Raw genomic sequence first — 27432 nt, forward strand, 5'->3', positions numbered from 1 at the left:
GATTAATGGAAAAGTTTAGAGAAAAGAAGAGGGACTTGCATATGATATTTATTGACCTTGAGAAAGCATATGATAGGATACCTAGGGAAGTTCTATGGTGGGTTTTAGAAAAAAAGGGTGTATGTTGTAGGTATACCGATGTCATTAAGGATATGTACAATGGAGTAATGACTAGTGTAAAGACTATAGATGGAGAAACTAGAGAATTTCCAATTACCATAGGTGTACATCAAGGATCTGCTTTGAGTCCTTATCTTTTTGCTTTAGTGATGTACCAATTGACTAAGAGTATTCAAAAGGAGGTTCCATGGTATATGTTGTTTGCAGATGATATTGTATTAATTGACGAAACTAGGGATAGAGTAGAGGCTGAGTTAGAATTATGGAGAGAAGCTTTGGAATCTAGAGGCTTTAAGATAAGTAGAAATAAAACAGAATATATGAAATGTAATTTTAGTAATGATAGGAGGAATATTGGAGACAAAGTTAAACTTGATGATGAAGAAATAAATAGCACTTGTAGATTTCGATACCTTGGATCTATTATGCAAGCTGAAGGAGAAATTGAAGATGATGTAATGCATAGAGTTAAAGCAGGTTGGGTAAAATGGAGAAGTTCTTCAAGTGTTCTATGTGATCGTAGAATACCCTTAAAATTGAAAGGGAAGTTTTATAGGATAGCTATAAGACCAGCTATGCTATATGGATCAGAATGTTGGGTGACGAAGAAACATAATATCCAAAAAGTAAAAGTTGCCGAGATGAGGATGCTTAGATGGATGAGTGGTATAACATTGAAAGATAAATTAAGGAATGAACATATTCGTGGTAAGTTAGGTGTAGCTCCTATAGAAGATAAGATAAGGGAAGGACGACTCAGATGGTATGGACACTTGCAACGTAGGCCTTATAGTGCACCTGTGAGGAAGAGTGACTTAGTTACTGTGGGGGGCAGTAGAAGGGGTAGGGGTAGACCTAAAATAACTTGGGAGGGGATAGTGAGTAAGGATTTAATATCTTTGAATCTATCAAAAGAAATGGTCCATGATCGCATAAATTGGCGGAAAAGGATTCATATAGCCAACCCCACTTAGTGGGACTAAGGCTTGGTTTTGTTGTTTTGTTGTTGTGTATGTTTGGATTTTCCTTTCCCACGCTCATAGTTACCTTTTACCACTAGTCCTTTTCCTTCATCACATATTTTCAGCATTTGATGAAAATTCAGTAAGACACTTGTCACCCCTTCTAAATTAAGAGTCTCTTTTCCCCATGTAAGAGTGGTAACTAAATTTTCATAAGTATGGGTCGTTGGCAAGGAGTTTAGTAACATCAAAGCCTTATCATCTTCATCAAACTTAACATCAACACGCATCAAATCACTCATGTTTTGATTAAAGGCGTTTATATGTTGATTTAAGTTCGATCCATCAACCATTTTAAGCCAATAAAGACACTGCTTACATCCATGGGAGCAATTTGGCCAAGAATTTCACTATGAAATGAAAGTATATAATACACTTCATTCAGTGATCTCTCACGCTTCAAAATATGCCCAGAAGGACCTATTTAACAACCCCTCAGAGGTTTCCCTCAAAGTACCCAACCGTCCCAACATTCCAATTCAAAATTTGAATTCTTGCTCGCAGCCCAGAACACTAGTTGACGAGAACAGGGCACTTGTCGACGAGAGAGAGAAGGCCACTCGTCAACGAGTCTTCGAGTTTCTGATTTCCTGTTCTCGATATCTTAGAACTTTTGCAATTCTCGGGCTCTTGGTATCTACTCTCACTTGTCGACGAGTCCTTGCTCCTCAGCATCAATGAATTCATATTCTTTTCTTCTTCCTTTGTTTATGAGCCCCAACAAGTATAAGAGCTACACACAAATACAACAAAATGTGCCTAGGAAAATGACTATTGCTGACTTGACTTTCCTAGACTGGGCCATAACAATGACACTTGGATAATAATAATTAATAAATATAATAATTAATGGTATTAACTATGCTTTTTCTGTTGCAGCAGTACTGCATCAAAGATTATGATGGTTCACATGGAGAAAACATGGAGCCATTTTTCGCAGTAGAATAAAGAGGTGGGGATCTGTCACCCTCAAGTGCGCACACACATGTTGGCAGTTCCTCGGTCTTTGTCGTCTTAATTTTTTTTTTTATAAAATTGTTTTAAAAAGAATTTATCATCCTAGTGTGTCTAACTTCACATCATTTCTCTTTTTTTCCTAGTTGTTTTCCTTATAAAATATTTAGCTTAAAAACATAGCAATTTAAGACCTAAATTTATATCACCTATAAATTCCAAACAAGCTGGAAAAGATATTGTTGTCAGGAAAAATTTCAAGATTGAACTGTGGTTGTTGATTAAGTGCCGTCATAATGTCATTGGAAACTTTAATCATCATCACCTCTCCACGAAACTATTTAGGGTCTTGTATGTGCATATGATCATAAGAATCCTGTATATTTTTTATAATAATGTATATTGGGGAGACATAGAAGAACAGGGCGCAAACAAACATAATGGTTACTGTAACCAATTTGTGCATCAATCCTATCTGCATTTAAATAATTTTTAATCCGTTTCCTGGGCTTATTTGTGCTTCTGAATGGAGTTCACATTTACCTTTTCTTTCCTTCATCTTATTGTTTTTATTTGTTTTGCTGTGTCTCACAAGGCTAACTTATGGCCTGGACTACAAAGGAAATATATGTGGGGACAGGCATGCAAATCCCAACCTTCGCCAACTGGAACTCAAATATTGGGTAAATCCTAATCAAGTTTATCAAAGTGGTTTGAAGAACAGCCAATTCGAGCTGGCTAATGCTAGGAGTATCTGCTTGATGGACTGCCCTACTCCGTCAGAAGATCAAGTAACTTGGGTCTGTGATTATCCAGAGGGAGAGTTCCGTCTTTCTATGGATGAATGGATTGATAGAAATTATGACTATTTTGAGTTTCTTATTCCAGAGATGCAGAACACTTCTCTTAAACTTCAAGGTCCCTGTTACCCTGTCATATTTCCAAGTGTAAATGGTAAGTGAATTTAGATTCCCTTCTGATGTTGTCATATGTTGGATACTTTGTTGTCATTTCACAAAGACACACGCAGCCTTTAGTAATGTCTATCATGGGGAGATGTTTTTAGAACTAAATCAGAAGAAGATTTGCTTCCTTTATTTTTTTCTTTTGATGGACATATCAGTCTTCCATCTCTAAAAAAAATAAGCATTTTGTATGGTTTTATGTTATTTGTTCTTTTTCAGTTTTATGGAGCTGCCAATTTATTGCTCGTGCATCGAACATGAGTTTGCGCCATTGGCAGCAGATGGGCGGAGTGAACATCGATCAAGACATTATGATAGATAAAGCCATTCACAAGTCAATCAATTCTCGGTCATCTGTCATAAAGGTTGAGGAATGTTTTGGGTTTTGGCTATCTCCTTTTATAGTGATCATGCTTGTATTATCTAGGAAAATATAAAGACTAATATGGTAATGCATTAAAATCAGCATTGTTGCACCCCACCTGTTAGTAAAATCCAAGCCTGAAAGTTTATTTAGTTATATCTTTTCTATTATTTCAAAGATATGAATATTGAAGAGCCACTTGTACTAAAAGCTTAAGCTTTTAGGCAAGGCCCCAGTAATGGGCTGTATTATTGAGCATTCGCCCTCAGAAGCAGGTTCATTTGACTGGAAAGGCTGGACAAGCATATACTTGCCATTTGCATTGTGCTGAAATTTAGTTAATTACAAGAATGGTAATGCCTGGCCTTCAGGTCAATAATGCTGCGATATCATATTGAAGAGCCGCTTAACCTAAAACCCAAAGCAGAACCCAAAGCAGTGAAGTGAGGCCCCAAGAATAGGTTGTATTATTTACAATGACATCCAATTCTGTTGGATGTCTTAAATATCTCAGTATTCCAATTAATTGAGTTGCTTATGCCTTGCTTCACTCTGTTTCTGAATAAGGTAATTCCTCTATTGTGTACTGTGTATCCTACGTTTTACAATGATTTGTTCATGATTTCATCTGCTTTTTGCAGAGATATGTGGCTGACATTGGAAAGGCATGGCCAGTATTGATTGTTTGTGGAGGCATTTTGCCACTCTTTCTATCAGTGATTTGGTTATTGATGATTCGGCATTTTGTTGCTGGGATGCCATGGATAACGGTTTTTCTTTTTAATGTACTGATAATATCAGTCACAATGTTCTACTACTTGAAAGGTCAGGACTACATCCTCTTATATGTGTAATATTTAGAAGCTTTTTTGAAAACCAAAGTTGTGCTTTCCATACACATGAAACAAGCATCATATGAAGAAAGAAAAATTCAGTTTTATTTGAGAATGAGTTTAATTGAAGTTCATTTTGAATTTACAGGCAGTTTGAATCATGTTCATTGGTGTTGCCTAGGAATTTTGAATCTTAAACATACTTCTTCAATGTAGTATGGCCACACTGTTGAGCTTCTCCCTCCCCCCTCTCTGTAACTTTTGTTCTCATATGCACTCATAATAGAAGCTTTTTTGAAAACCAAAGTTGTGCTGTCCATACACATGAAACAAGCATCATATGAAGAAAGAAAAATTCAGTTTTATTTGAGAATGAGTTTAATTGAAGTTCATTTTGAATTTACAGGCAGTTTGAATCATGTTCATTGGTGTTGCCTAGGAATTTTGAATCTTAAACATACTTCTTCAATGTAGTATGGCCACACTGTTGAGCTTCTCCCTCCCGCCTCTCTGTAACTTTTGTTCTCATATGCACTCATAATAGAAGCTTTTTTGAAAACCAAAGTTGTGCTGTCCATACACATGAAACAAGCATCATATGAAGAAAGAAAAATTCAGTTTTATTTGAGAATGAGTTTAATTGAAGTTCATTTTGAATTTACAGGCAGTTTGAATCATGTTCATTGGTGTTGCCTAGGAATTTTAAATCTTAAACATACTTATTCAATGTAGTATGGCCACACTGTTGAGCTTCTCCCTCCCCCCTCTCTAGTAACTTTTGTTCTCATATGCACTCATAATGGAACCAAAATAACAGGGACACTTGCTCCTTGGTCATCATTATTCTTTGTTTTTCACTTGTCATTGTGGTAAAACTACTAGGACTAAGTTTCTATCTTAATCCTACAACAACCACCCCCAAGTTGTAAGCTCCACTAGACTAGGTGGGGTTGGCTATGGATGCTTTTCCACCATTTTGCACAACATAGGGCAATATCCTCAAATTGTCAAATGCTTACTATCTCAATCCAAGTTATTCTAGATCTACTCTTCCTCCCCCATGTCATAGGCTGAACACTTCACACCTCGTGAAGGATCGTGAGACACTAGTTAAAGCACTCTTGCTTAACTAGTCAGCCAAAATTATATCATTGTTTACCACAAGAATGCATTCACAACCATCAAATGCAAATTAAGTGGAAGTAGTAAGCAATTCATGTAAGCAAATGGCAATCACACAATATACATTGAAGCAACCCAATTCGTTAACAACACCTTTGTAGGCAACATATGTTTAATGAGAGAGGCTAGTGTTGGGGATCTAGGAGCAACAATCACACCACAAGCAAAATAAACAAGCAAATTAAATACCAAGATTTAACGTGATTCAGTCCAAACTGACTTACGTCCGCGGAGCACACTGAACTTTACTAAAATTGGGAGAAAAAATACAGGAGGAGGAGGCTCCTGCACTCCACTCAACTCAACTCGCTCTTTCTCACACCTCTCTCTCTCTCTCCCCTTCAACTCAATTCCACTCATTTTCACATATAATTTCATGCCCACACATATCCATTTATAGATGGATGGGGATGGACATAAATGGAAGATGGGTAATAAGGGTTAATGAGGTATTTCAATGAGATGAGCTGGGATTAGCACCGATTCTCCAGCACATCAAAGCTGGCTCTCCACAGCTTATCAAGGCTGTCTTTCTATAGCTCATCAAGGGCTCATCAAGGCTCCGTTTCCATTTCAGATCAACAGCAAGTAGGTTAAACTCATTTACAAAATGCTCTTGAGTTTTACAATGACTGATGAACACTCTCCTCCTCAAAAGAGCTTTATATGCTATTTTAGCTTTGACACTAGGAAACATCAAACTAACTGAGGAGTCATACTCTCATTTTACACAAAGACATAAACCCAATAAATAAAAACTATACTACTATTTACATGATGTTAACCCATCTCATGCACACAAGATAAGCAGTCAAAGGAAAGCATAATGCCTTGAACAAGCCTGGCTCATAACATTTTGCCTTAGTTACGCAATCGGTGTCCTCATAGGCTTTGATGCTAAGTACCCTTCAACTTTGTCCACAAACAGCTCCATGTCTTTTGCTAACATCCATTTGATTTCTTTGTCTCCAAGGCCTTTCCACGTCATCAAGAACTTGTGTCGCTTCTTCCTTGATGTGAAAACTTTGTCTACAAGAATGACTTCAACTTATCTTTTGTCAAGTTGTGTTTTCTTTAGTAGGATTTGGTTGACTGATTTCTACTTGGATCTTCAGTGGCAGCGTTGAATGGTTTGAGGTAGCTTATGTGAAACATAGGATGCATCTTCATTCAGCTGAGAGCATCAACCTAGTAAGAGGTCTTCCCAACTTTGGCTAAGATGGGGACTGGTCCTTCATTTGTGCGAAGTAGTATCATACCTCAACCCCCATAGTGACTTGATTTGTTCTAGATGGAGCTTAATAAATAAGTACCAAATCACCCACGTTGCAGTGCAACAATCTTCTCCCTTGATCTTCCCACTTATTCATTTTCTTGGTAGCTTTCTCCAGGTATGCTCGGGCAATCTCCACATTCTATTTCCATTCTTTGGAAAAGATGTATGCTTTTAGATTCTTTCCTCTGTACAACTTGCCATTATGTGAAATTACAGTATCTACTAATCTATAACAAGTTCAAAAGGACTCTTATTGGTAATTGAGCTCTTTTGGGTATTGAAATAGAACTGAGCCACCACGAGTAGTTGCACCCAATTATTTTGGTTAGTGGTGATGAATGGTGTAGATACTCCTCTAATAGCCTGTTGAATCTCTTCGTCTGTCTATCTGTTTGTGGGGTTCAAAAGGACTCTTATTGGTAATTGAGCTCTTTTGGGTATTGAAATAGAACTGAGCCACCACGAGTAGTTGCACCCAATTATTTTGGTTAGTGGTGACGAATGGTGTAGATACTCCTCTAATAGCTTGTTGAATCTCTTCGTCTGTCTATCTGTTTGTGGGGGTAGCTTGAAAAGATGTCAAGATGTGAATTGCATATTCTAAAAAAGCTTTGTCTAGAAGTTCCTTGTGAATCTCAAGTCTCGGTCACTGATAATGTCTTGGTTTGTTCCCGAATATTTCACAATATGTTTGAAAAATATGCTGTCTCCTCTTCTGAATTGTACTTTGGTGCGGGTATGAAAGTACGCACTTCTAAAATTTGTCTATAACTAAGGGTGTACTCAGTTTTCATCTGTTCAATTTTAGGTAAAACCAAACATCGAACTGAAACTAATCTGTTCCTACAATTGCAATCTGCTACCAAACTGTTAACCGACAATTCAGTTAAATAAAAATCATAGTTCGTCGGTCCGATTTTCAGTTACTAACCGAACTGGACTAAAATTTTAATATTAGGCCCATTTTTAGAAGTTCAATGGGCCTTAAACAAGATGGACCAAGCAACAATTAATTTCTGCTGCTGCCCAGGCAGAGTACTCCATTTGAAGTAGGGTACCTGCATTTATAAGTAGAGAAGGCTCCTCCAATACTGATGGTAATCGATGTGGAACAAGGGCATGAAGGCCTGGTGTGAAGGCTGGGCAATGGAAGACTGAGCATCCTCATTCCTCTTGAGAATCTTGTTCCACATCGATAAACCATGCCCCTAATCCTCTCTTCTTCTATTATTGTATTGGAATGCATATTAACTTAAGTAAACTTAATATACAATAATTGAGTATTAGAAAGTTAATAATTGAGAGTTAAATATTGGGCCAAAATTTTTGAATAAAACATATATTTCGGTTTTTTTGGTTCGGTTTTCCCATATAAAAAAAATTGAAACTGAAAATCATTTTTTTAATACTGAGAAATCAAAACCAAACGCTGAAATAGAAAAAAACATACCAAAATGTTAAACGGTTTGGTTTCGATCCGGTTTTCGGTTATTCAGTAATTTTTGTTTACCCCTATCTGTGAATATAGACCCTGCATCTTCAACTCTAGGCAAGTTGGTGAGAAAGTCAAGTGAGAGACATTCCCACGGTCTCACTGGTACTTGAAGATGCTCCAATACCCTGCAATCTTCTTTTGTCAACTTAGTTTTGTTGGAAGGTGAGACAAGTTTGGGTATACACCGTATACTCGACCACCTCATTATGCACGTGTAGCCAGTGTACTTTTACTTCAAGTCTTCAACAATGCTGAAGTGTGATGTTATCTTGGGTGACCTACCCACATGGTGTCATGAGACTCTCTTAGTAGCGTCTTCCTCTAATCATGGCACGAATGTTAGGCACAAAGAGCCGGTTACCATGTGTTATCAACAATCCATCTTCTAATCAAAACTGACAGGCTTTGCCCTTTTTCACCAACTTCATGAGGTTCTGGGCTACTGGATCTTTGACAAGGTTCTCCTTAATGCGTCTCCGCATTGTTGTAGTAACCTTATTTTCAAGTGTGTTACATTTTGTAAGGCATCAAAAGCTTAGCTTTCTTTCTCAGTGCATTTGTGACTTGATTCATTTTCCTTGCCTTATGCTTGAATGAGAAATCAAGATCCACTAGGACTTCTTGCCAACAGGTTTGCTTGGGCGATAACTTTGGTTGTGTAAGGAAAAGACTGACAACCAAGTTATTTGTTTTCACCATAAACTTTGACCCAAGTAGGTAATGACGCGACACATGAAGGCAATGTATCACCATTAGCACCATCTTCTCTTGAGTTGTGTACTTTTGCTCTGCTTCGCTAAGCTTATGGCTCTTGTGCGTAATAGGATGTCCATTTGTAACAAGACTCCACCAAGGGCATATTATAATGCATCTTTTTGTACCTCGAAAGGGTTCCTATTTGGGAAAGCAAGTATTGGATCTCGTATCATGGCTTCCTACAAGTTGCCTATGGCTCCTTGACTTTTTTGTCCAGTTCCACCTTTGACCTTTTTTCAATAGTTCTGTCAATGGAGTAGCTCTCCTCGAGTATCTTTCCATGAACTTGCGGTAATAGTTGGTGAGTCCAAGAAAGGAACACAACTCCTTCACTGTCATTGGGATCTTTTAGTCTTGAATAGCTCACCTTCTCCATATCCATTTGGATACGATCTTGCTCGATCACATGACCGAGGAATTTGATGCTCTGAGAAAAAGTGCAATTCTCTTTCTTCCTATAAGGGTTGTTCTCCTTTAGCTTGTCAAACACCTATTGTAGATGCTCTTTATGTTCCTCTAGAGTGGAACTGTACACCACGACAAACTTGTCAAGTTACTCATGAAACACTTGGTTCATCAATGTGCAGAATGTTGCTGGCGCATGTTGAGAATTCCACTTTTGAGTTTGTCCCACATTGAAAAATTTTAGTGGATGATGGGTGTTTATATACATGGTTGGGCCCAAGACCCAATAGGCTTAAGCTTTTGGGTCAAGTTGGTGCTCGCTCATGTGTATCAAGCCCACCCATGGGCTCCTTCGGTGCTAACAAGTGGTATCAGAGCCGATGGTTCGTAACTCGGGGCGAACGAGAGCTTAAAGTCGAGGTGTGAAGCTAATTCTTTTGATGTGCTAACACTTAGAGGACCAAGTGTGTGACCGAGGCCAATAACTTGGCTTGACTTGACTCTAAAAACACCTTAGAGAATAACTCCCAAGTATAAAAGTGTCGGCAAGTAGTTATTAAGGGAAGTCCCTAAGTCATCTCCACAAGGAACGGTGTATGTGAATTCCAAATTTAACTATTATCCGAAATTGAAGAGAATTAAAACACTACAACTAACTAAAATGGTATTTACAATGAAATGAGGTTTTCAGACATGATTCGAAAATTGTTCCGTACATGATCCGAAAATGGTTCTTTTTCTTGATTTTGTATGAGATGGTAAGTTATCTGTTAAAATCCCAAGTATCATTGTAAATAATAAACAAATTAGGAAAGTGGGTAAATGTGGGGGATTTGATATTATTCGGTAAGGGGATTGTTTCCTTGTTTAGAATAGGTGATTGTATTATATAAGATTGGGATGTACATATGAAAAACTTAATTCAATGTAATTCAAGGCTTCTGCTTACATGGTATCAGAGCTAAGGGTTTCTTGACCTTAGCTAACAATGGCTAACAGCACCAGCAAAGGGGCACCCTCATCTGGAAAATCCGACAGGGATTCCGAGGTTACATCCGATGGGGGTTTGAATGGGCTGGATAATACAACCTTTCCACTCTCAGTGGAGAAATTGAACGGGAAAAACTTTCGAGAATGGGCTCAATCCATAAAGTTGGTGATTGAAGGAAAAGGGAAACTAGGTTACCTTACTGGGGAAAGGAGGAAACCCGCCCCTATTGATGTTGTCGCCTTGCAAACATGGAGATCCGAAAACTCCATGGTCATGGCTTGGCTCGTTAACTTGATGAAGCCAGCGATTGGTAAAATATACTCGTTCTTACCATAGAGAAGGATGTCTGGGATGCCGTTCGTGAAACCTACTCCGATGTTGAGAGCTATTCACAAATCTTTGACATCAAATCTTGGTTGTGGCAGATGAGGCAAGGTGATAGGGAAGTCACGGAGTATTTCATGGAGATGACCCATCTTTGGCAGGAGCTCGATCTGAGCATCAACGATACCGAAGGAGGTCGAAAACGAAAGCATCTTCGAGTTTCTTGCCAGCCTAAACCGAGATCTGGATGATGTGAGGGGATGCATCCTTGGCCGGCGACCTCTTCCTTCAACTCGAGACGTCTTCGCAGAAGTTAGGAGGGAGGAGAGTAGGAGGCGTGTGATGCTGAGGCCCCAAGTTGACCAGGTCGGGCTGAGCCTATCCGTATTCGCCCCAAATTCAAATGGGAACACTAATGGGCCTGATGTCTCGACCCTTTATCAAAAGGCCTAGGGGGATCCAGTCAACGACCACAAAAAGGTAAATTATGGTGTGAACATTGCCGCAAAACAGGTCATTCAAAAGATATCTACTGGGAGATTCATGGAAAATCGGCAGATTGGAAGCCGAGACAATACAAAAAAAAATCGTTAGTATCAAGCTAGCATTGACGGGTCAACTGAAAAATTACAAGGAGAAAAAACCAATAATACCTCCCCAAGTAGTGCATTTAGTCTTGAGCAGTTAGATCAGTTGTATAAATTGATTTCGTCAATTCAAACATCGGGTCAGTCTTCCTCTGGTTCCTTGGCTCACTGAGGTAATTATTTGTTAGCCTTAAATGCTACATCCTGTTACAAATCTCCATGGATAATTGACTCAGGTGCATCTGAACATATGACATGTTCTTATCAATTGTTTTCATCCTACTCACCATATGTTGGGAATTTGAGAGTAAAAATTGCAGATGACTCTCTCTCACTAGTTGTCGGTAAAGGAAGTATTCACATATCTGACTCTGTAACTTTAAAATCTGTCCTGCATGTTCCGAAGTTATCTTGTCACCTGTTATCCATCAGCCAGTTAACAAAAGACTCAAATTGTTCTTCTAAATTTGTTTCATCTCATTGTGTTTTTTAGGACCTATTATCGGGGAAGATGATTGACACTGCTACGACATATGAGAGACTCTACTACTTTGAGAAGGCAAGCTTGAGTGAACTATGTAATACTGCAATTTGTGATTCTACATCTATTTCTAGAGATAGTGAACTTTTGTTATGACATTCAAGGATGGGTCATCCCAATTTCCGATATTTAAAACGTTTGTTTCCTTCTATTTGTTTAAATAAAATGTCTTCTGAGTTTCAATGTGAAGTGTATGAGCTTGCAAAACACCACCGTACTTCTTTTCCACCATCCATATGCAAACCATCTAGCCCATTTACTATGATTCACAATGATTTGTGGGGTTCTCAGGTTCCCTCAATCGCACAAATACAAAATGGTTCGTTACTTTTATTGATGACCATACTCGTCTTTGTTGGGTTTACTTACTGAAAGACAAAATTGAAGTCCGCTCCATTTTCATCAGTTTTCATTCCATAATTTATACACAGTTCTAGACTCATATTCAAATTTTACGTACTGATAATGGTATGAAATATTTAATACTATTCTGAGAACTTATCTTCAAGAAAATGGGATTGTTCATCAGAGTTCTTGTGTGGATACCCCTCAACAAAATGGGGTTGCTAAACGAAAAAATAGACATATACTTGAAGTAGCCCAGGCATTAATGTTCACTACCAACATGAAAAACTATTTTTGAAAAGATGCCATCTTAATAGCTACACATCTCATTAATCGAATGCCGAGTTGAGTACTTTCCTTTGCCACCCCTCTTTAGAAATTCCAAAAATACTTTCCTACCCCTCGACTCCCCTCCAGTCTCCCGCTGAAAATATTTGGTTGTATTGCTTTTGTTCATGTTCATGCACACCACCGGGATAAATTTGATCCTCGTGCTGTTAAATGTGTCATCATTGGTTATTCCCCTACCCAGAAAGGCTACAAATGCTATGATCCTGTCTTAAAAAGGCTGTTTGTTAGTCTTGATGTTACTTTCTTTGAAACCACTCCTTATTTCCCAAAGCCCTCTCTTCAGGGGGAGAAATGGAGTGAAGATCGGTTCTTTGACTTCTTTACTACTAAATCTGCATCATCTGAACCCGTACCACCTATTGAGCCTTCCATTGCTTCATTCCCTGATCCATTTATCGAGCCTTCCATTGCATTACTTCCTGACCTGCCAAACACAACAGAACACTTAATCTCAGGGGGAGATACAGGAAAGCAAAACAACGCAGACATACTTGTTTACTCAAAAAAGCCGAACACAAAGAACAGGGAGAATCTCATACCTGAGGCACCAAAAGCGTTGGAACCGGTGATGGCTCCAAATAACTATGAGTCCACGCCCAATCCTGATCTGGTAATTGAGCTTTCTTTTGATAATCTTGTACCTGATGATATCAATTTACCTATTGCAATCAGAAAACAAACCAGGTCATGTGCTCAATACCCCTAGTCTAAATACATGTCTTATAAAAGCTTGTCTATAGGATATCGTGCTTTTGTCTCTGACCTTGATAGGATGAGAATTCCAAAGAACATTTAGGAAGCTCTAGAAATACCTAAATGGAGAGAGGCAGTAATGGAAGAAATGTGGACCCTAGAAAAAAATGGAACTTGGGAGTTGATAAATTTGTCGAAATGGGAAGAGGCCAGTGGGTTGTAAATGGGTCTTCACAGTGAAATATAAATCTAATCGGACAGATGAAAGATATGAAGCCATACTTGTTGCAAAAGGATTTACATAGACTTACGGCATTGACTATATAGAGACATTTGCACCAATGGCAAACTTAAATATAGTTTGGGTCCTCTTGTCCTTGGTAGCCAACCTAGATTAGCCACTACAACTTGATATTAAAAATGCATTTTTAAATGGCGAGTTAGAAGAAGAAGTATACATGACTATACCATCAGGATTCAGTGGGAAAGGTGAAGAAAACAAAGTGTGTAAACTCAAGAAGTCTTTGTATGGACTTAAACAATCTCCTAGAGCATGGTTCGACAAATTTGCAAAAGTAATAAAGAATCAAGGGTTATTGACAAGGGCAATCAGATAACACCCTATTCTTCCAACAGTCTGAAAGAGGTAAGAGAACAATTCTAATAGTATATGTTGATATAATCCTTACTGGTGATGATACAGTAGAGATGGAGAGATTGAAGAAAGTTCTAGCTGTTGAATTTGAAGTTAAAGACTTGGGACAAATGCGGTATTTTTTGGGCATGGAAGTTGTGAGAACGAGAAAGGGAATTAGTGTTTCTCAGCGAAAGTATGTTACTGATCTCCTAATTGAAACTGACATGCTTGGATGCAAATCCAGTAAAACCCCGATTGAAGCAGTAAAGAGGGTTGAAGACTGTGGAATACCAGTTGAAAAAGAAAGGTGTCAGAGATTGGTTGGCAAGCTAATCTACCTATCACATATTAGACCAGATATTGCATTTGCAGTTAATGTAGTAAGCCAACACATGCATTCTCCAAAAGAAGCCCACTTGGATGCCGTGTACAAGATCCTTCGATATCTTAAGGGATCCTCGGGAAGAGGACTCTTCTTCAAGAAATGTGAAAGTAAGGAAGTAAAGATCTTTATAGATGCAGATTGGGCAGGATCAGTGGAAGATAGAAGGCCCACCACAGGTTATTGCACATTCGTCTGGGAAAATCTGGTAACTTGGAGAAGCAAAAAACAGAATGTAATGGCTTGTAGTAGTGCTGAAGCTGAATTCAGGGCAGTTGCTCAAGGGATATGTGAAGGACTGTGGTTACGGAAACTCTTGGAAGAATTACAGGTCCCGATGAAATTTCCTATCAAACTCTATTGTGACAATAAGACAGCTATCGGCATCTCTTTCTAGTTCAACGTGATAGGACTAAGCATGTGGAAGTAGACAAACACTTTATCAAAGAGAAAATTGAAGAAGGAATTATCTGTATGACTTGTGTACCTACCAAGGAACAAACTGCAGATATCTTCACTAAAGGGTTGGGACGACAGAACTTTGATGATCTCATTAGCAAGTTGGAGATGATTAATATTTATGATCCAACTTGAGAGGAGTGTTAAAATCCCAAGTATCATTGTAAATAATAAACAAATTAGGAAAGTAGGTAAATGTGAGGGATTTGATATTATTCGGTAAGGGGATTGTTTCCTTGTTTAGAATAGGTGATTGTATTATATAAGATTGGGATGTACATATGAAAAAATTAATTCAATGTAATTCAAGGCTTCCGCTTACATTATCTAATCAATGGACTAAATGAAATTAAAATGCAGCATGTTCATAATCCAAGTAAGACATAAAATATAGTTACGTAACAAATTAAAAAATTCACATGCCAATGTCTGTGTCACCAACACTATTTTTGTCCCTAAATCATAAGAAATTGAGGATGTGTGTTGAATGAATAGTGATTATCCTTGCTTTGAGGAGCTAAACCACATTCAACATCATCATCTAATCCACTATTTCTAACAATAAATGGCAAAAAATAGTGTTCATGCTCTAATGGACATTTTATCAAACACCCTGTGTGCAACCTTGTTACTTAACCAAATTTTAGTCTTTTTGTGTTTTAAAACATCCCATGAATGCAAATAAAACCTAAACCACTACGCAAAACCAACGCAACCAATATTACTCACTCAATGATTCATTCAAACAATAAAATAAACGATAACAAAATTAAACGAACAAAATAATCCTACGTTTAAGCATTTAGACAAAGAACCAAATCCTATGTTTAAACATTCCGGACATGAACTAAACGTAAACATTCCATTAATCTAATAAACATTCGACCATGAAACAAACTCAATCCAACAATAACTTAAATGAAACAACTCAATCCAATAACTTAAATGAAACAAACTTAATCCAACAATAAATCAAAATACGGTATTGAAATAAACAAGAAATGAAAGCAAATAAAGGAAAAAAGATGGAAGAATGAAGGAGTGGAGAGAAGATTTTGTGGTGTGGCCGAATGGAGGGATTCCTCTCTAGGTTTGGCTGCCCCAATAACTCCAATCCGCAGCCTTGCAAGCTTCCTTCAATAGCCTTCAAAACAAACTCCAAAATGGTGAACACAATAGCAAGGAATGGAAGAATGGAGAGGGAAGGAGAGAAGAGTAGAGAAGAGGGTTCTAATATTTGTGATTACACAAAGATGCCCCAAAACTCCCAGCTGCTGCTGCTCTCAAGCTCATGGCCTCCAACCCTCTCCTCACATTTGGCCACACATACACCTAAAACCCTTGCTTTCCTTGCACACTTGCTGCCCTAGCCGTGCTTCTCCCTTGAGATATTTGCATGGGCCTCTTTGGATGGCCCCATGTAGCTTCTTTTCTTCCTAACCCAGCTGCCCTTGCAGCCCACAAGCTCTTGCACACGGCCAGCACTTAATTAAACATGTTTTTCATCCCAATTTCTGCCCTAGCCGTGTGGTATTCCTTCAAGTAGGCACATGGGCCTATTTGGATGACCCATGTGGTTTGTTTCCTCTTAGCTTGGCTACCCCTTGTAGCCCACAACATATATGCACGAATTTGCAACCTTCAAAACCCCAAATCCAACCAAGAATAGCCCCTTTAATCTTTTAAAACTCTAATCCAACAAAGGATAGCCACATGGGCCTTCTTTGCATGGCCCGTGCTCTTGTTTTTCTTTAATCTTCATGGTCCATCAAGTGTGTCCTCCTTGTGCATCCTTCATTGCTTTAAAATATATGTGCCTTCACCTTTTATTCCCGAGCATTGCCCTGCAATAATTAAGCACGAATGTCGTAAATTTATGGGCAAAGATAGGATAATTATCTCAATATCATCAATTGAGCTCCATGTTAAAATACTAGACAGAATTAGACATTTAAGTAAAATTGTAATACTTAATTAATGCATTTAAACACTTAATTATGCAACTTTGAAGCGTAATCAATGTGTTAACAGTTGGAGAACTGTGTGTGATCGAGGCCAATAAGGATCATCTAGGCTTGGGATGGATCTGAATAGCGTCGAGACGTGGGAGGTAAGATTGGTTTAGAGGCACGTGGAATGCAATCCGAGGCACGTAAGACTCTAGTGGTAAGACCCACTTGAGCAACTGTTGGGGAATTGGGCTTACTCCCATAAGGGAGATGGTTTCCATTTAAGGGGGAGCAGTTGCAACTCACAAGTGAGGAAGAGATTGTTGAGAATTCCACTTGTGAGTTTGTCCCACATTGAAAAATTTGAGTGGATGATGGGTGCTTATACACATGGTTAGGCCCAAGACCCAATAAGCTTAAGCTTTTGGGTCAAGTTAGTGCTCACTCATGTGAATTAAGCCTACCCATGGGCTTCTTCGTTGCTAACAGCGCATTCATTAACTCAAAAAGCATCACTAAGAACTCAGACACCCCGTACCACGTCATGCAAGTATGTATTAGACTCATCACCATTTGCTATCCTCACTAGATAGTAGCTTGACTGCAAGTCAAGTTTGGTGAAGCCCTTGACATGAGTTAGCTAATCAAACAAATCAACAATTAGCGGAATGAGATACTTGTTGCGCAGAACCACTTTGTGCATACAGTAGTCTACAAACATTTGCATGCTCCCATCATATTTCCTTTGAAACAACACCAGTGCTTTGGAAGGATGTATATAGTCCGTTTCCATTAACTCATCAAGTTGATTTCTTAACTTTGTTAACTTTGAAGGCATCATTTGACATGACCCTTTTGTAGGAGGCTTCACACCTGGTAATAACTTGATCTTATGCTCTGCACCTTGTAGATGCAAATTATAAGGTAGGCATACTCATCCAAGATAGCTAGGATGGTAGTAGGCATCTTCTCTTGGCCTACCTCTTCATTCACCACCAACATGGCAAAACATGCACCTCTAGTGTCCAAATTTTCTCAGTATTGGTTGTCATGATCTTTTACTGATGCTTCACACAATCCCACAATACAAAGACAACCAAATTCACGAAACAATTAATTAAGTTTGATACCAATTGTCATGGGGTGCACACTTCACACCTTGTGAAGGGCCATGCAGCACTAGCTAAAGGCTTCTTGCTTAACTAGTCAGCCAAAAGTATACTGTGGTTTACCATAAGAAAACATTCACAACCAGCATGTGAAGAAAGCTGAAACAGTAAGCAATTCATGTAAGCAAATGACAATCATGCGGTAAACATTGAAGTAACATAATTCATTAACAACACCTCCATAGGCAACATGTGTTTAGCGAGGGAGGCAAGTAGGCTAAACACGTTTACAAAATGCTAGTGAGTTTACAATGACTGATAAACACTCACGCTCTCCTAAAGAGATTTATATATTGTTCTAGCTCCGACACTAGGAAACATCAAATTGACTGAGGTGTTATACTCCCATTTTACACAATGACATAAACACACTATAAATAAAAACTAAACTAATGTTTACTTAATGGTAACTCATCCCATGCACACAAGACAAGCAGTCATAGGCAAGCATAATGCCCTGGACAAGCTTGGCTCGTGATACCTTACTATCACCAACAACAACTCACTCACTCCTTAGTGTTGCTATATTTAGCATACATTGTAGGAGCCCCAAACTATCTTAATCACCTTTCCCTTATCTTATCCTCTTCAAGTGTTGCACTTGGTTCATCAAGATGTTTTCGTTATCTATTTAATCTTTTAGAGTTATACCATTCATCCACCTCAGCGTCATCATTTTTGCAACATTTAATTTTTGGATATGTTTTCTCAACTGCTCAACATTTTGGTCTATATAGATTGTCTTATAGAATTAGCTTTTAATTTAATGGTGTTCTACGACCACACAACACACCCAAAGCACTTTTCAATTTTACCCAAATTGCTTGAACCCTATATGTGTTACTGTGAGCGGAATTCAATTTCAATATTTCTTGAATTATTTTAAATATGTACATCCCAATCTTACAATATATAATACAAACAAAGACTCTAAACAAGGAAACAATCTCCCTATAGAATAATACACAATTTTCTACATTTACTCACTTTCCTAATTTACTCAATATTGTCAAGGATACTCGGGATTTCAACACTTCCCCTCAAGTTGGATCATAGATATTAACCATATCCAACTTGCCAATGAAATCGTCAAAGTTCTATCGTGCTAACCCTTCAGTAAAAATATTTGCAGCTTGTTCCTTGGTAGGTACATAAGTCATACAGATGATTCCTTCTTCAACCTTCTCTTTGATAAAATGTCGGTCCACTTCCACATGTTTAGTTCTATCATGTTGAACTGGATTGAGAGAGATACCAATGGTTGCTTTGTTGTCACATTAGAGTTTGATAGGAAATTTCACCGAAACCTGTAGCTCTTCCAAGAGTTTCCGTAACCATAGTCTTTCACATATCCCCTATGCAATTGCTCTGAATTCAGCTTCAGCGCTACTTCGAGCCACCACATTCTGTTTTTTACTCCTCTAAAAATGTGGTTGACCTTCTGTCTTCTGCCGATCCTGCCCAATCCGCATCTGTGAAGATTTCCAATTCCTTGCTTTCACTTTTTTTTAAAGAAGAGTCCCTTGCCTAGGGAATCCTTACCTGAGGATTTTATACAGAGCATCAAAATGAGTCTTTTTTGGTGAATGCATGTGTCAACTTACAACACTTTCCGCAAATTCAATGTCGGGTCTAGTGTGCGATAAGTAAATTAGTTTACCAACCAATCTATGATACCTTTCTATTTCAACTGGTATTCCACATTCTTCGAGCCTCTTTACTACTTCAATCGGGGTTTCATTTGCATCCAAGCATGCCAGTTTCGGTTAGAGATCAAGGATATACTCTCGCTTAGAGACACTGATACCTTTCTTTGATCTAGCAATTTCCATTCCCAAGAAGTATCGCATTTGTCCCAGGTCTTTAACTTCAAATTCAGCAGCTAGGACTTTCTTTAGTCTTTCCATCTCCATTGTACTATCTCCAGTTAGAATTATATCATCAACATATACTATCAGAATTGTTTTCTTACTATTTTTAGACTGTTTGAAGAATATAGTTTGATCTGATTGCCCTTGTTGATATCCTTGATTTTTAATTACCTTTGCAAATCTGTCAAACCATGCTCTGGGGGATTGCTTGAGTCCATACAAGGACTTCTTGAGTTTGCATACTCTATTTTCTTCACCTTTCTTACTGAATCCTGGTGGTATAGTCATGTAGACTTCTTCTTCTAGCTCACCATTTAGAAATGCATTCTTAATGTCTAGTTGCTGTAGTGGCCAATCTAAGTTACCTGCTAATGACAGGAGTACTTGAACTGTGTTTAGTTTTGCCGCTGGTGCAAATGTCTCTGTGTAGTCAATGCCGTAAGTCTGTGTAAATCCTTCTACAATGAGTCTAACTTTATATCGTTCAACTGTCCCATCAGCTCTATATTTCACTGTAAAAACCCATTTGCAGTCAATTGGTTTCTTTCCACTCGGCAGGTTCATAACATTCCAAGTTTTATTTTTTTCGAGAGCCCACATTTCTTCCATAACGGCTTCCCTTCATTCAGGACTTTCCAAAGCTTCCTGAATATCCTTTGGAATTTTTATCCTGTAAAGGTTAGAGGTAAAATTACGATACCTTGTAGACAAAGTTTAATAGGACATGTATTTTGACCAGGGGTATAGAGTACATGACCTAGTTTGTTTTTTGACTGCAATGGGTAAATTTATGTCATCAGGTGTAGACTTATCAGAAGAAAGCTCATGATCTTTGATTACCTGATCAGGACTGGGCGTCGACTCATGGTTGCTCGGAGATATTACCGGTTCCAACTCTTTTGGTGCCTCAGGTATGAGATTCTCCCTGTGCTTTGTTTTTCGCTTTCTGGAGTAAACTAGTATTTCCTTTTGTTTTTTTGCATCTTCCCCTGAGTTTAAGTGATCATTTGTATATGGTAGGTTAGGACATGCAATAGGAGACGCAATAGATGGGTTAGGGAATGAAGCAATGGGAGACTCATTAGATGGCACAGATTCAGTAGTAAAGAAATCAAAGAACCGGTCTTCACTTCACTTCTCCCCCTGAAGAGAGGGCTTTTGGAAATAAAGAGTGGTTTAAAAAAAAGTGACATCAAGGCTAACAAACATTTTTTTGGAGATTGGGTCATAACATTTGTAGCCTTTCTGGGTAGGAGAGTAACCAATAAAGATGCATTTAACGGCACAAGGTTCCAATTTATCTCGATTTTGAGCATGAACATGAACAAATGCAGTACATCCAAAGATTTTCAGAGGAAGACTAGAGTGGAGTCGAGAGGTAGGAAAATATTCTTGGAATTTCTGGAGAGTTGTAAAGAAAAGAACTCGACTCGGCATTCGATTAATGAGATGTGTAGCTGTTAAGATAGCATCTCCCTAAAAATAGTTCTTCATATTTGTAGTGAACATCAATGCTCGAGCTACTTCAAGTATATGTCTGTTTTTTGGTTCAGCAACCCTATTTTGTTGAGGGGTATCCACACAAGAACTTTGATGTACAATGCCACTTTCTTGAAGATAATTTCCCAGAATATCATTAAAATATTTTGTACCATTATCGGTACGTAGAATTTGAATGTGAGTTTGAAATTGCGTTTGAATCATGGAGTGAAAACTGACAAAAATAGACCGGACTTCAGTTTTATCTTTCAACAAGTAGACCCAACAAATACGAGTATGATCATCAATAAAGGTAACAAACCATTTTGTATGAGTGCGATTGGGGGAGTGTGAGGGTCCCCAAAAATCACCGTGAATCATAGTGAATAGGCGGGATGGTTTGTATGTGGAATCTTGGATTTTGGGAAAGAATTATGCTGGTGTTTTGCAGGCTCACAAACTTTACATTGAAAATCAGAAGACGTTCTATTTAAACAAATAGAAGGAAATAAACATCTTAAATATTGAAAATTTGGGTGACCCATCCTAGAATGCCATAACAAAAGTGCCTTATCTCTAGAAATAGATGCAGAATCACAAATTGCAATATTACATTGTTCACTTGTATTTGCCTCCTCAAAGTAGTAGAGTCCCTCACACGTCTTAGCACTGCCAATCGTCTTCCCCGATGATAGGTCCTGGAAAACACAATGAGATGAAACAAATTTAGCAGAGCAATTGGAATCTTTTGTCAACTGGCTAATGGATAACAAGTTGCAAGATAGCTTAGGAACATGTAGGACATATTTTAAAGTTATAGAATCAAATATGCGAATACTTCCTTTGCCAGCAATAGGTGATAGAGATCCATCTGCAATTTTTACTTTCAGATGTCCAATATATGGTGAATAGGATGAGAACAATTGATAAGAGTCAATCATATGATCAGATGCACCCGAGTCAATTATCCATGGTAATTTGTAATGGGATATAGTATTTAGGGCTGACAAAAAATTACCTCGGTGAGCTAGAGAACCAGTGGAAGACTAACTCGATGTTTGAATTGAGGAAAACATTTTATATAGCTGATCCAACTGCTTAGGACTGAATACACCACTTGGAGTGGTATTATTGGTTTTTTCACCTTGTGATTTTTCAATTGAACTGTTAGTAGTAGCCTGATACCCACATTTTTTTGATATTGTCTCGGCTTCCAATCTACGGGCTTTCCATGAATCTCCCAGCACGTTTCTTTTGAATGACCTGGCTTTTGACGGTGCTTGCACCATATTTTACCTTTTTGTGATCTTTGCCTGGATCCCGCAGGGCCTTTTGATATAAGGGCCGAGACGTTAGGCCCATTGGGATTCGGCCCATTCCCATTTGTACTTAGATTTTGGATGGACAGGTCCGACCCGATACGATCTCCTTGGGGCCTCAATATCACTCGTCTCCTGCTTTCCTCCCTCCTTACCTCGGCAAATACTTCTCGGGTTGAAGGCAGAGGTCGCCAGTTGAGGATTCGTCCCTGCACGTCGTCCAGATCTCGGTTGAGGCTGGCCAAGAACTCGAAGACCCGTTCGTTTTTGAGCCTCTTCCTGTATCGCGTGTTGTCGTCGGAGCACTCCCATTCCTCTTCGATGCTCAAATCGAGCTCCTACCATAGATGGGTCATCTCCATGAAATACTTTGTGACATCTCTATCGCCTTGCCTCATCTGCCACAACTGGGTTTTGATTTCGAAGATTTGCGAGTAACTCTCGACATTAGAGTAGGTTTCACGAATGGCGTCCTAGACATCCTTCTCCATAGGCAAGAACAGGTAGATTTTTCCGATTGTTGGCTTCATCGAGTTGACAAGCCAAGCCGTGACCATGGAGTTTTTAGACCTCCATTTTTGCAAGGCGATAGCATCGGTAGGGTCTGGTTTCCTGTGTTCGCCGATAAGGTAACCCAGTTTCCTTTTTCCTTTAATCACCAATTTTATAGATTGAGCCCATTCATGGAAGTTTTTTCCGCTCAATTTCTCCACTGAGAGTAGAAAGGTTGTATTGTCCAGCCCATTCAAACCCCCAGCGGATGTAGCCTCCGAATCCATGTTGGGTTTTCCAGAAGAGGTCGATCCTCTGCTGGTGTTGCTAGCCATCGTTAGCTAAGGTTGATAAACCCTAGCTCTGATACCATGTGAGCGGAATTCAATTTCTATATTTCTTGAATTCTTTTAAATATGTACATCCCAATCTTACAATATATAATACAAACAAAGACTCTAAACAAGGAAACAATCTCCCTATAGAATAATACACAGTTTTCTACATTTATTGACTTTCCTAATTTACTCAATATTGTCAAGGATACTTGGGATTTCAACAGTTACATTTTCTTTAATATCCTGCTGAAATGTACAAGGCTGAGAATTACTTGACCATCAAATTTAATATTTTTTCTCTAATATTCCTTCTTAACTGAATAAAATTAAATTTTGTTGTTATGTCTTCTACTTATCCTCAAACTACTAGATTCTAAAATTTCTATTCATAATTCCAACTTAGATTCCACTGCACCTCAGTTTCATCAATTAAAATAATGTCATCTTCAAACAATAGATTCCATGGAACCTCAGTTTTGAATGCCTCAATTTTTCCTAGTCATTATAATTTTGTTAAATAAACTAGATACCATATTACTTCATTACCTCCTAAGCATTTCCATCATATGGGATGTGCTTGTCCATTTTTCATCTTCTTTAATGTATGGTTAACTTCATTGACTCTAATTTTGTGGATGGACTTCAAAAGTTTAGCCTTTTCCTCATTTGCAATTCTAATTTTTAGCCTTCTATTTGGATTTCATTAAATTCTTTACTAAAATAAGTTTCCCATATTTCTTTCACATTTTTTTTTTTCAAAAAAAAAAAAAACTAAGACACTCTTCTTTATAACAATTTGATATTACCTAGGTCTCTATTGTGTCTTTTACTAGCTATAGCAATTATAAATATTCTTATGCTAATCATGCTTATCATAAAACCTCTTAATTGTGAGGCCACGGGTCTTACTCATCATCTCACTGTAGTTTGAGAAATGGGTTTTGATATATGAAGCGAGGTGAAATGTCTGACGCTGCATTATAATATTTATTTGTTTATTAATGTTCTAGGATGTAAATATGCAGGGTGTAGATCCCTCCATGTGGGCCCAGACCTTGTATTTGCCAGCATACATCCTTATACAGAGGGTTCTGAGATATTTAATGATTCCTTAGGATGTTGGCTTAGCATGTCCACCTTGTATTTGTAACATATCCACATTCACACATGCAATTCTAGGTGAAAGCTTTGGATGGTCGATTGCAGAGCTGTGTTGTGCCTTAAGTCCTTAGATATGCTAATGGTTATTGTGGGTTTTTCCTCTTTACTTGCTTGGAATTCAAGCATTTTGGATTATGAAGTATGGTTTTCAAATTCATTTCTTGTGTGCTTGTAGTTCTCATGCATCAATGAAATTCTCTGCTGACATTATTTTCCCTTTCTTTTAGCTGGATGGATTGGGAATGATGCTGTGTCCCCCATCATCGGTGAACATGATCCATACTATCAAGTGTCTGGAAGGGTGGGTATCCATCCAAGTTCTTTACATTTGGAAGCCATTATCTCTCTTATTCACTAAATTGTTTGCATCACTCAGGGAATACATCATCTTCGGGCAGCTGCAGTTCTAATGACTATTATAATGATAATTTCAGTCTTATCGTCCATTGCAATTGTCCGTCGCATCCTTATGGCAACCTCTGTTCTCAAGGCAAGTATGACATCTATATTATGGCAAAACAATAAATATAGGCTTTTTCCATATTTAAACTTAAACTTCAAGTTGAAATGCCATCAATTGTGGCAATTCTCAAAGTGTTGTCAGTGTGATGAAGTGGTCAGTCAGGATATAGGTAAATTAAATGAGATCATATAAAATAGTTAATGTTCTTGCTAGAGTGCTACTTGGTGCCATTTCCTAAAGTTTAAGCTGTTAGAAAATATGCCTGCAATTATATGAGGCTAACACTTGTCATGGTTTATTGCTTGATTCTGTATATAGGTTGCAGCGAAGGTCATAGGAGAAGTTCAGGCCCTTATAATTTTTCCAGTCATACCATATACTATCCTTGCAATTTTTTACATGTTCTGGTTTTCAGCAGCTTTCTATCTATTCAGTTCTGGTCAGATTCTCCAGAATGAATGTAGCTCCAACTGCTGTGCATATGATCTTGTGTCAAAACGGGTTAGCTGTGATCGCTGCTGTGGTTATAGCATCCATTACACTCCCCATATTGGAGCTGCCATTCTTTTTCACCTATTTGGATGTTACTGGGCTACCCAGTTTATTATAGCATGCTCTTCAACTGTGATTGCTGGGTCTGTTGCTTCCTATTATTGGGCTCGTGGTGAAACATCTGTAAGTTTCTGAGCTTTATGTATAGATGCACAAGACATGCATATTTATGCTTTATGGATAGTGTAGACCTTAAAGTTGTGGCAGAATCTTGTCTCTTCCTGTAGAGAAAGTCAAATACAGATACACAAATGACACTACTTACATTTCAGACTTGGTCATTTACCTTTTCCTGAGAAGAAAAAAAACCTTTCTTAATGCCCATGAAATCACAAATGACACTATGACGCCCTGAAGATTGTTAATTGCAAGAATATTGCTATAATGTGTCACACAGCTCACATGGAGCAATTACAATTAGTTTGAATCACCAGGGTCAAACAAATCTGCAGTTTAGGAAAATTGATTTATATCAAGAACAGTTGCAACAAGAAGCACCGCCCAAATTTTATTGTTGCAGTCATTTTTTTTATTATTATATTTTAAGTGTTTGGGCACTTTCAATAATTATATAGGTTGTATTCAATTTCATTTGGTTGTGCATCGTATCCATCATTGATTTCTCTAATATTTGAAAATGCAGCCGGTGATTCCATTTCTGCCTGTTTTTTCCTCAATGAAGCGGCTTATGCGTTACAGCCTTGGGTCCGTGGCTCTTGGTTCTTTGATTGTATCATTTGTTGAGTTGATACGCTCTATACTCGAGTCAATTCGCCGCAAATTGAAAGTAGCTAATAACAGGCCAGAAAGCTGGATTGGGAAGTTGGCATTTTATTCTTCTCGGTTTTTCCTGAGGTGTATTGAGTGGACAATCAAATCAGTGGATCGCAATGCCTACATAATGGTAATTATAGAAATACTACATTCTTTGAAATGTACACGTGTATCTAACATGAATTTTCTGTGTGGGAGTGCATGTGTTTTTTTGGCAATGCTTGTTCTTCAACAGAAATGGGAGAATTGACTGGTATGGGAGAACAGAACGAGGCCTCTCGCCCAGTGGCTTCCTCAAAAGGATTGGTTCCTGCACATGGGATTTATTTGCAAAAGATTATATTATGCATTGATATCTAATAAACATTGCCATTTGTAGGAAATGCTTTAAACATCACATGCTATATTTGCAGTAAGCAATAGTTGGAAATGTTGGATGGCATTATGATTGAATTTGTTTTCTATTCCTTTATTGAAAGAATTTCTATAGCCAGCAGTTTGAAATTTATTCAGGGAACAGTGTTCAAACTATGATTTTGTGTTTTGGACTTCAGTTGGGTAAAATTGCCAGTCTGGTTCCCAATAACGTGAGACAGAAATAAATAAACAAATGATAAAACAGCCCAAAGGGAATTTACTATGTAGTAGAATCTGGTTTAAGCCTCTTGTTACACGTGTCAGTTCATGATTGTGTTCTGGACTTGTAGCATATGAGGAATAAGCGCTTGGTGCACGTGTACATGTTAAGTTTTGATATTTTTTTGTTCCTTATCAACCATGTGCTTCACCTTCGTGATGCATGCTTCCAACTTTTGCAGATTGCTATTACTGGTAAAAGCTTCTGTAAAGCTTCTGCAATTGCAACAGAATTAATCATCAGTAACATTCTTCGCATAGGAAAGGTGAATGTGATTGGAGATGTTATTTTGTTCATTGGGAAATTGTGTGTCAGCCTTTCAAGTGCTGTTTTTGCTTTCCTCATGTTGGATACTCACAAGTACAGATCGGCCCATGACAAGATTACCTCCCCGCTGTTTCCTGTGCTGGTATGTACTTTATAATTCAAGTGTAGATCGGAAATATGAAAACTAGGAATAAATTTCATTGAATTAGCGAAAACAGTTTACTAGGGTACCCATGTTGATAAGGAATAGGAAAGCTACTGTTTGGAGTATTGAATTTG

At 38.1% G+C, this 27432-nt stretch overlaps 1 protein-coding gene across 4 annotated transcripts in view; it reads left to right on the top strand.

Moving 5' to 3' along the window:
* The window catches only part of LOC131162433 (choline transporter protein 1), a 48289-nt gene that overhangs the window by 14648 nt on the left and 6209 nt on the right, over positions 1-27432 (top strand). The window contains exons 2-10 of one of the 4 annotated variants that reach the window (XM_058118894.1): positions 2692-3050; positions 3281-3426; positions 4067-4250; positions 20520-20582; positions 24688-24761; positions 24837-24950; positions 25242-25598; positions 26119-26379; positions 27068-27295. In XM_058118894.1, coding sequence (XP_057974877.1) covers positions 2692-3050; positions 3281-3426; positions 4067-4250; positions 20520-20582; positions 24688-24761; positions 24837-24950; positions 25242-25598; positions 26119-26379; positions 27068-27295 — 1786 coding nt within the window. The remainder of the gene's footprint in view (positions 1-2691; positions 3051-3280; positions 3427-4066; positions 4251-20519; positions 20583-24687; positions 24762-24836; positions 24951-25241; positions 25599-26118; positions 26380-27067; positions 27296-27432) is intronic. The other 3 variants (XM_058118911.1, XM_058118901.1, XM_058118921.1) reach the window with 3 other exon arrangements.

This window comes from Malania oleifera, chromosome 1 (genome assembly GCF_029873635.1).
Source record: "Malania oleifera isolate guangnan ecotype guangnan chromosome 1, ASM2987363v1, whole genome shotgun sequence".
Taxonomy (NCBI): Eukaryota; Viridiplantae; Streptophyta; class Magnoliopsida; order Santalales; family Ximeniaceae; genus Malania; species Malania oleifera.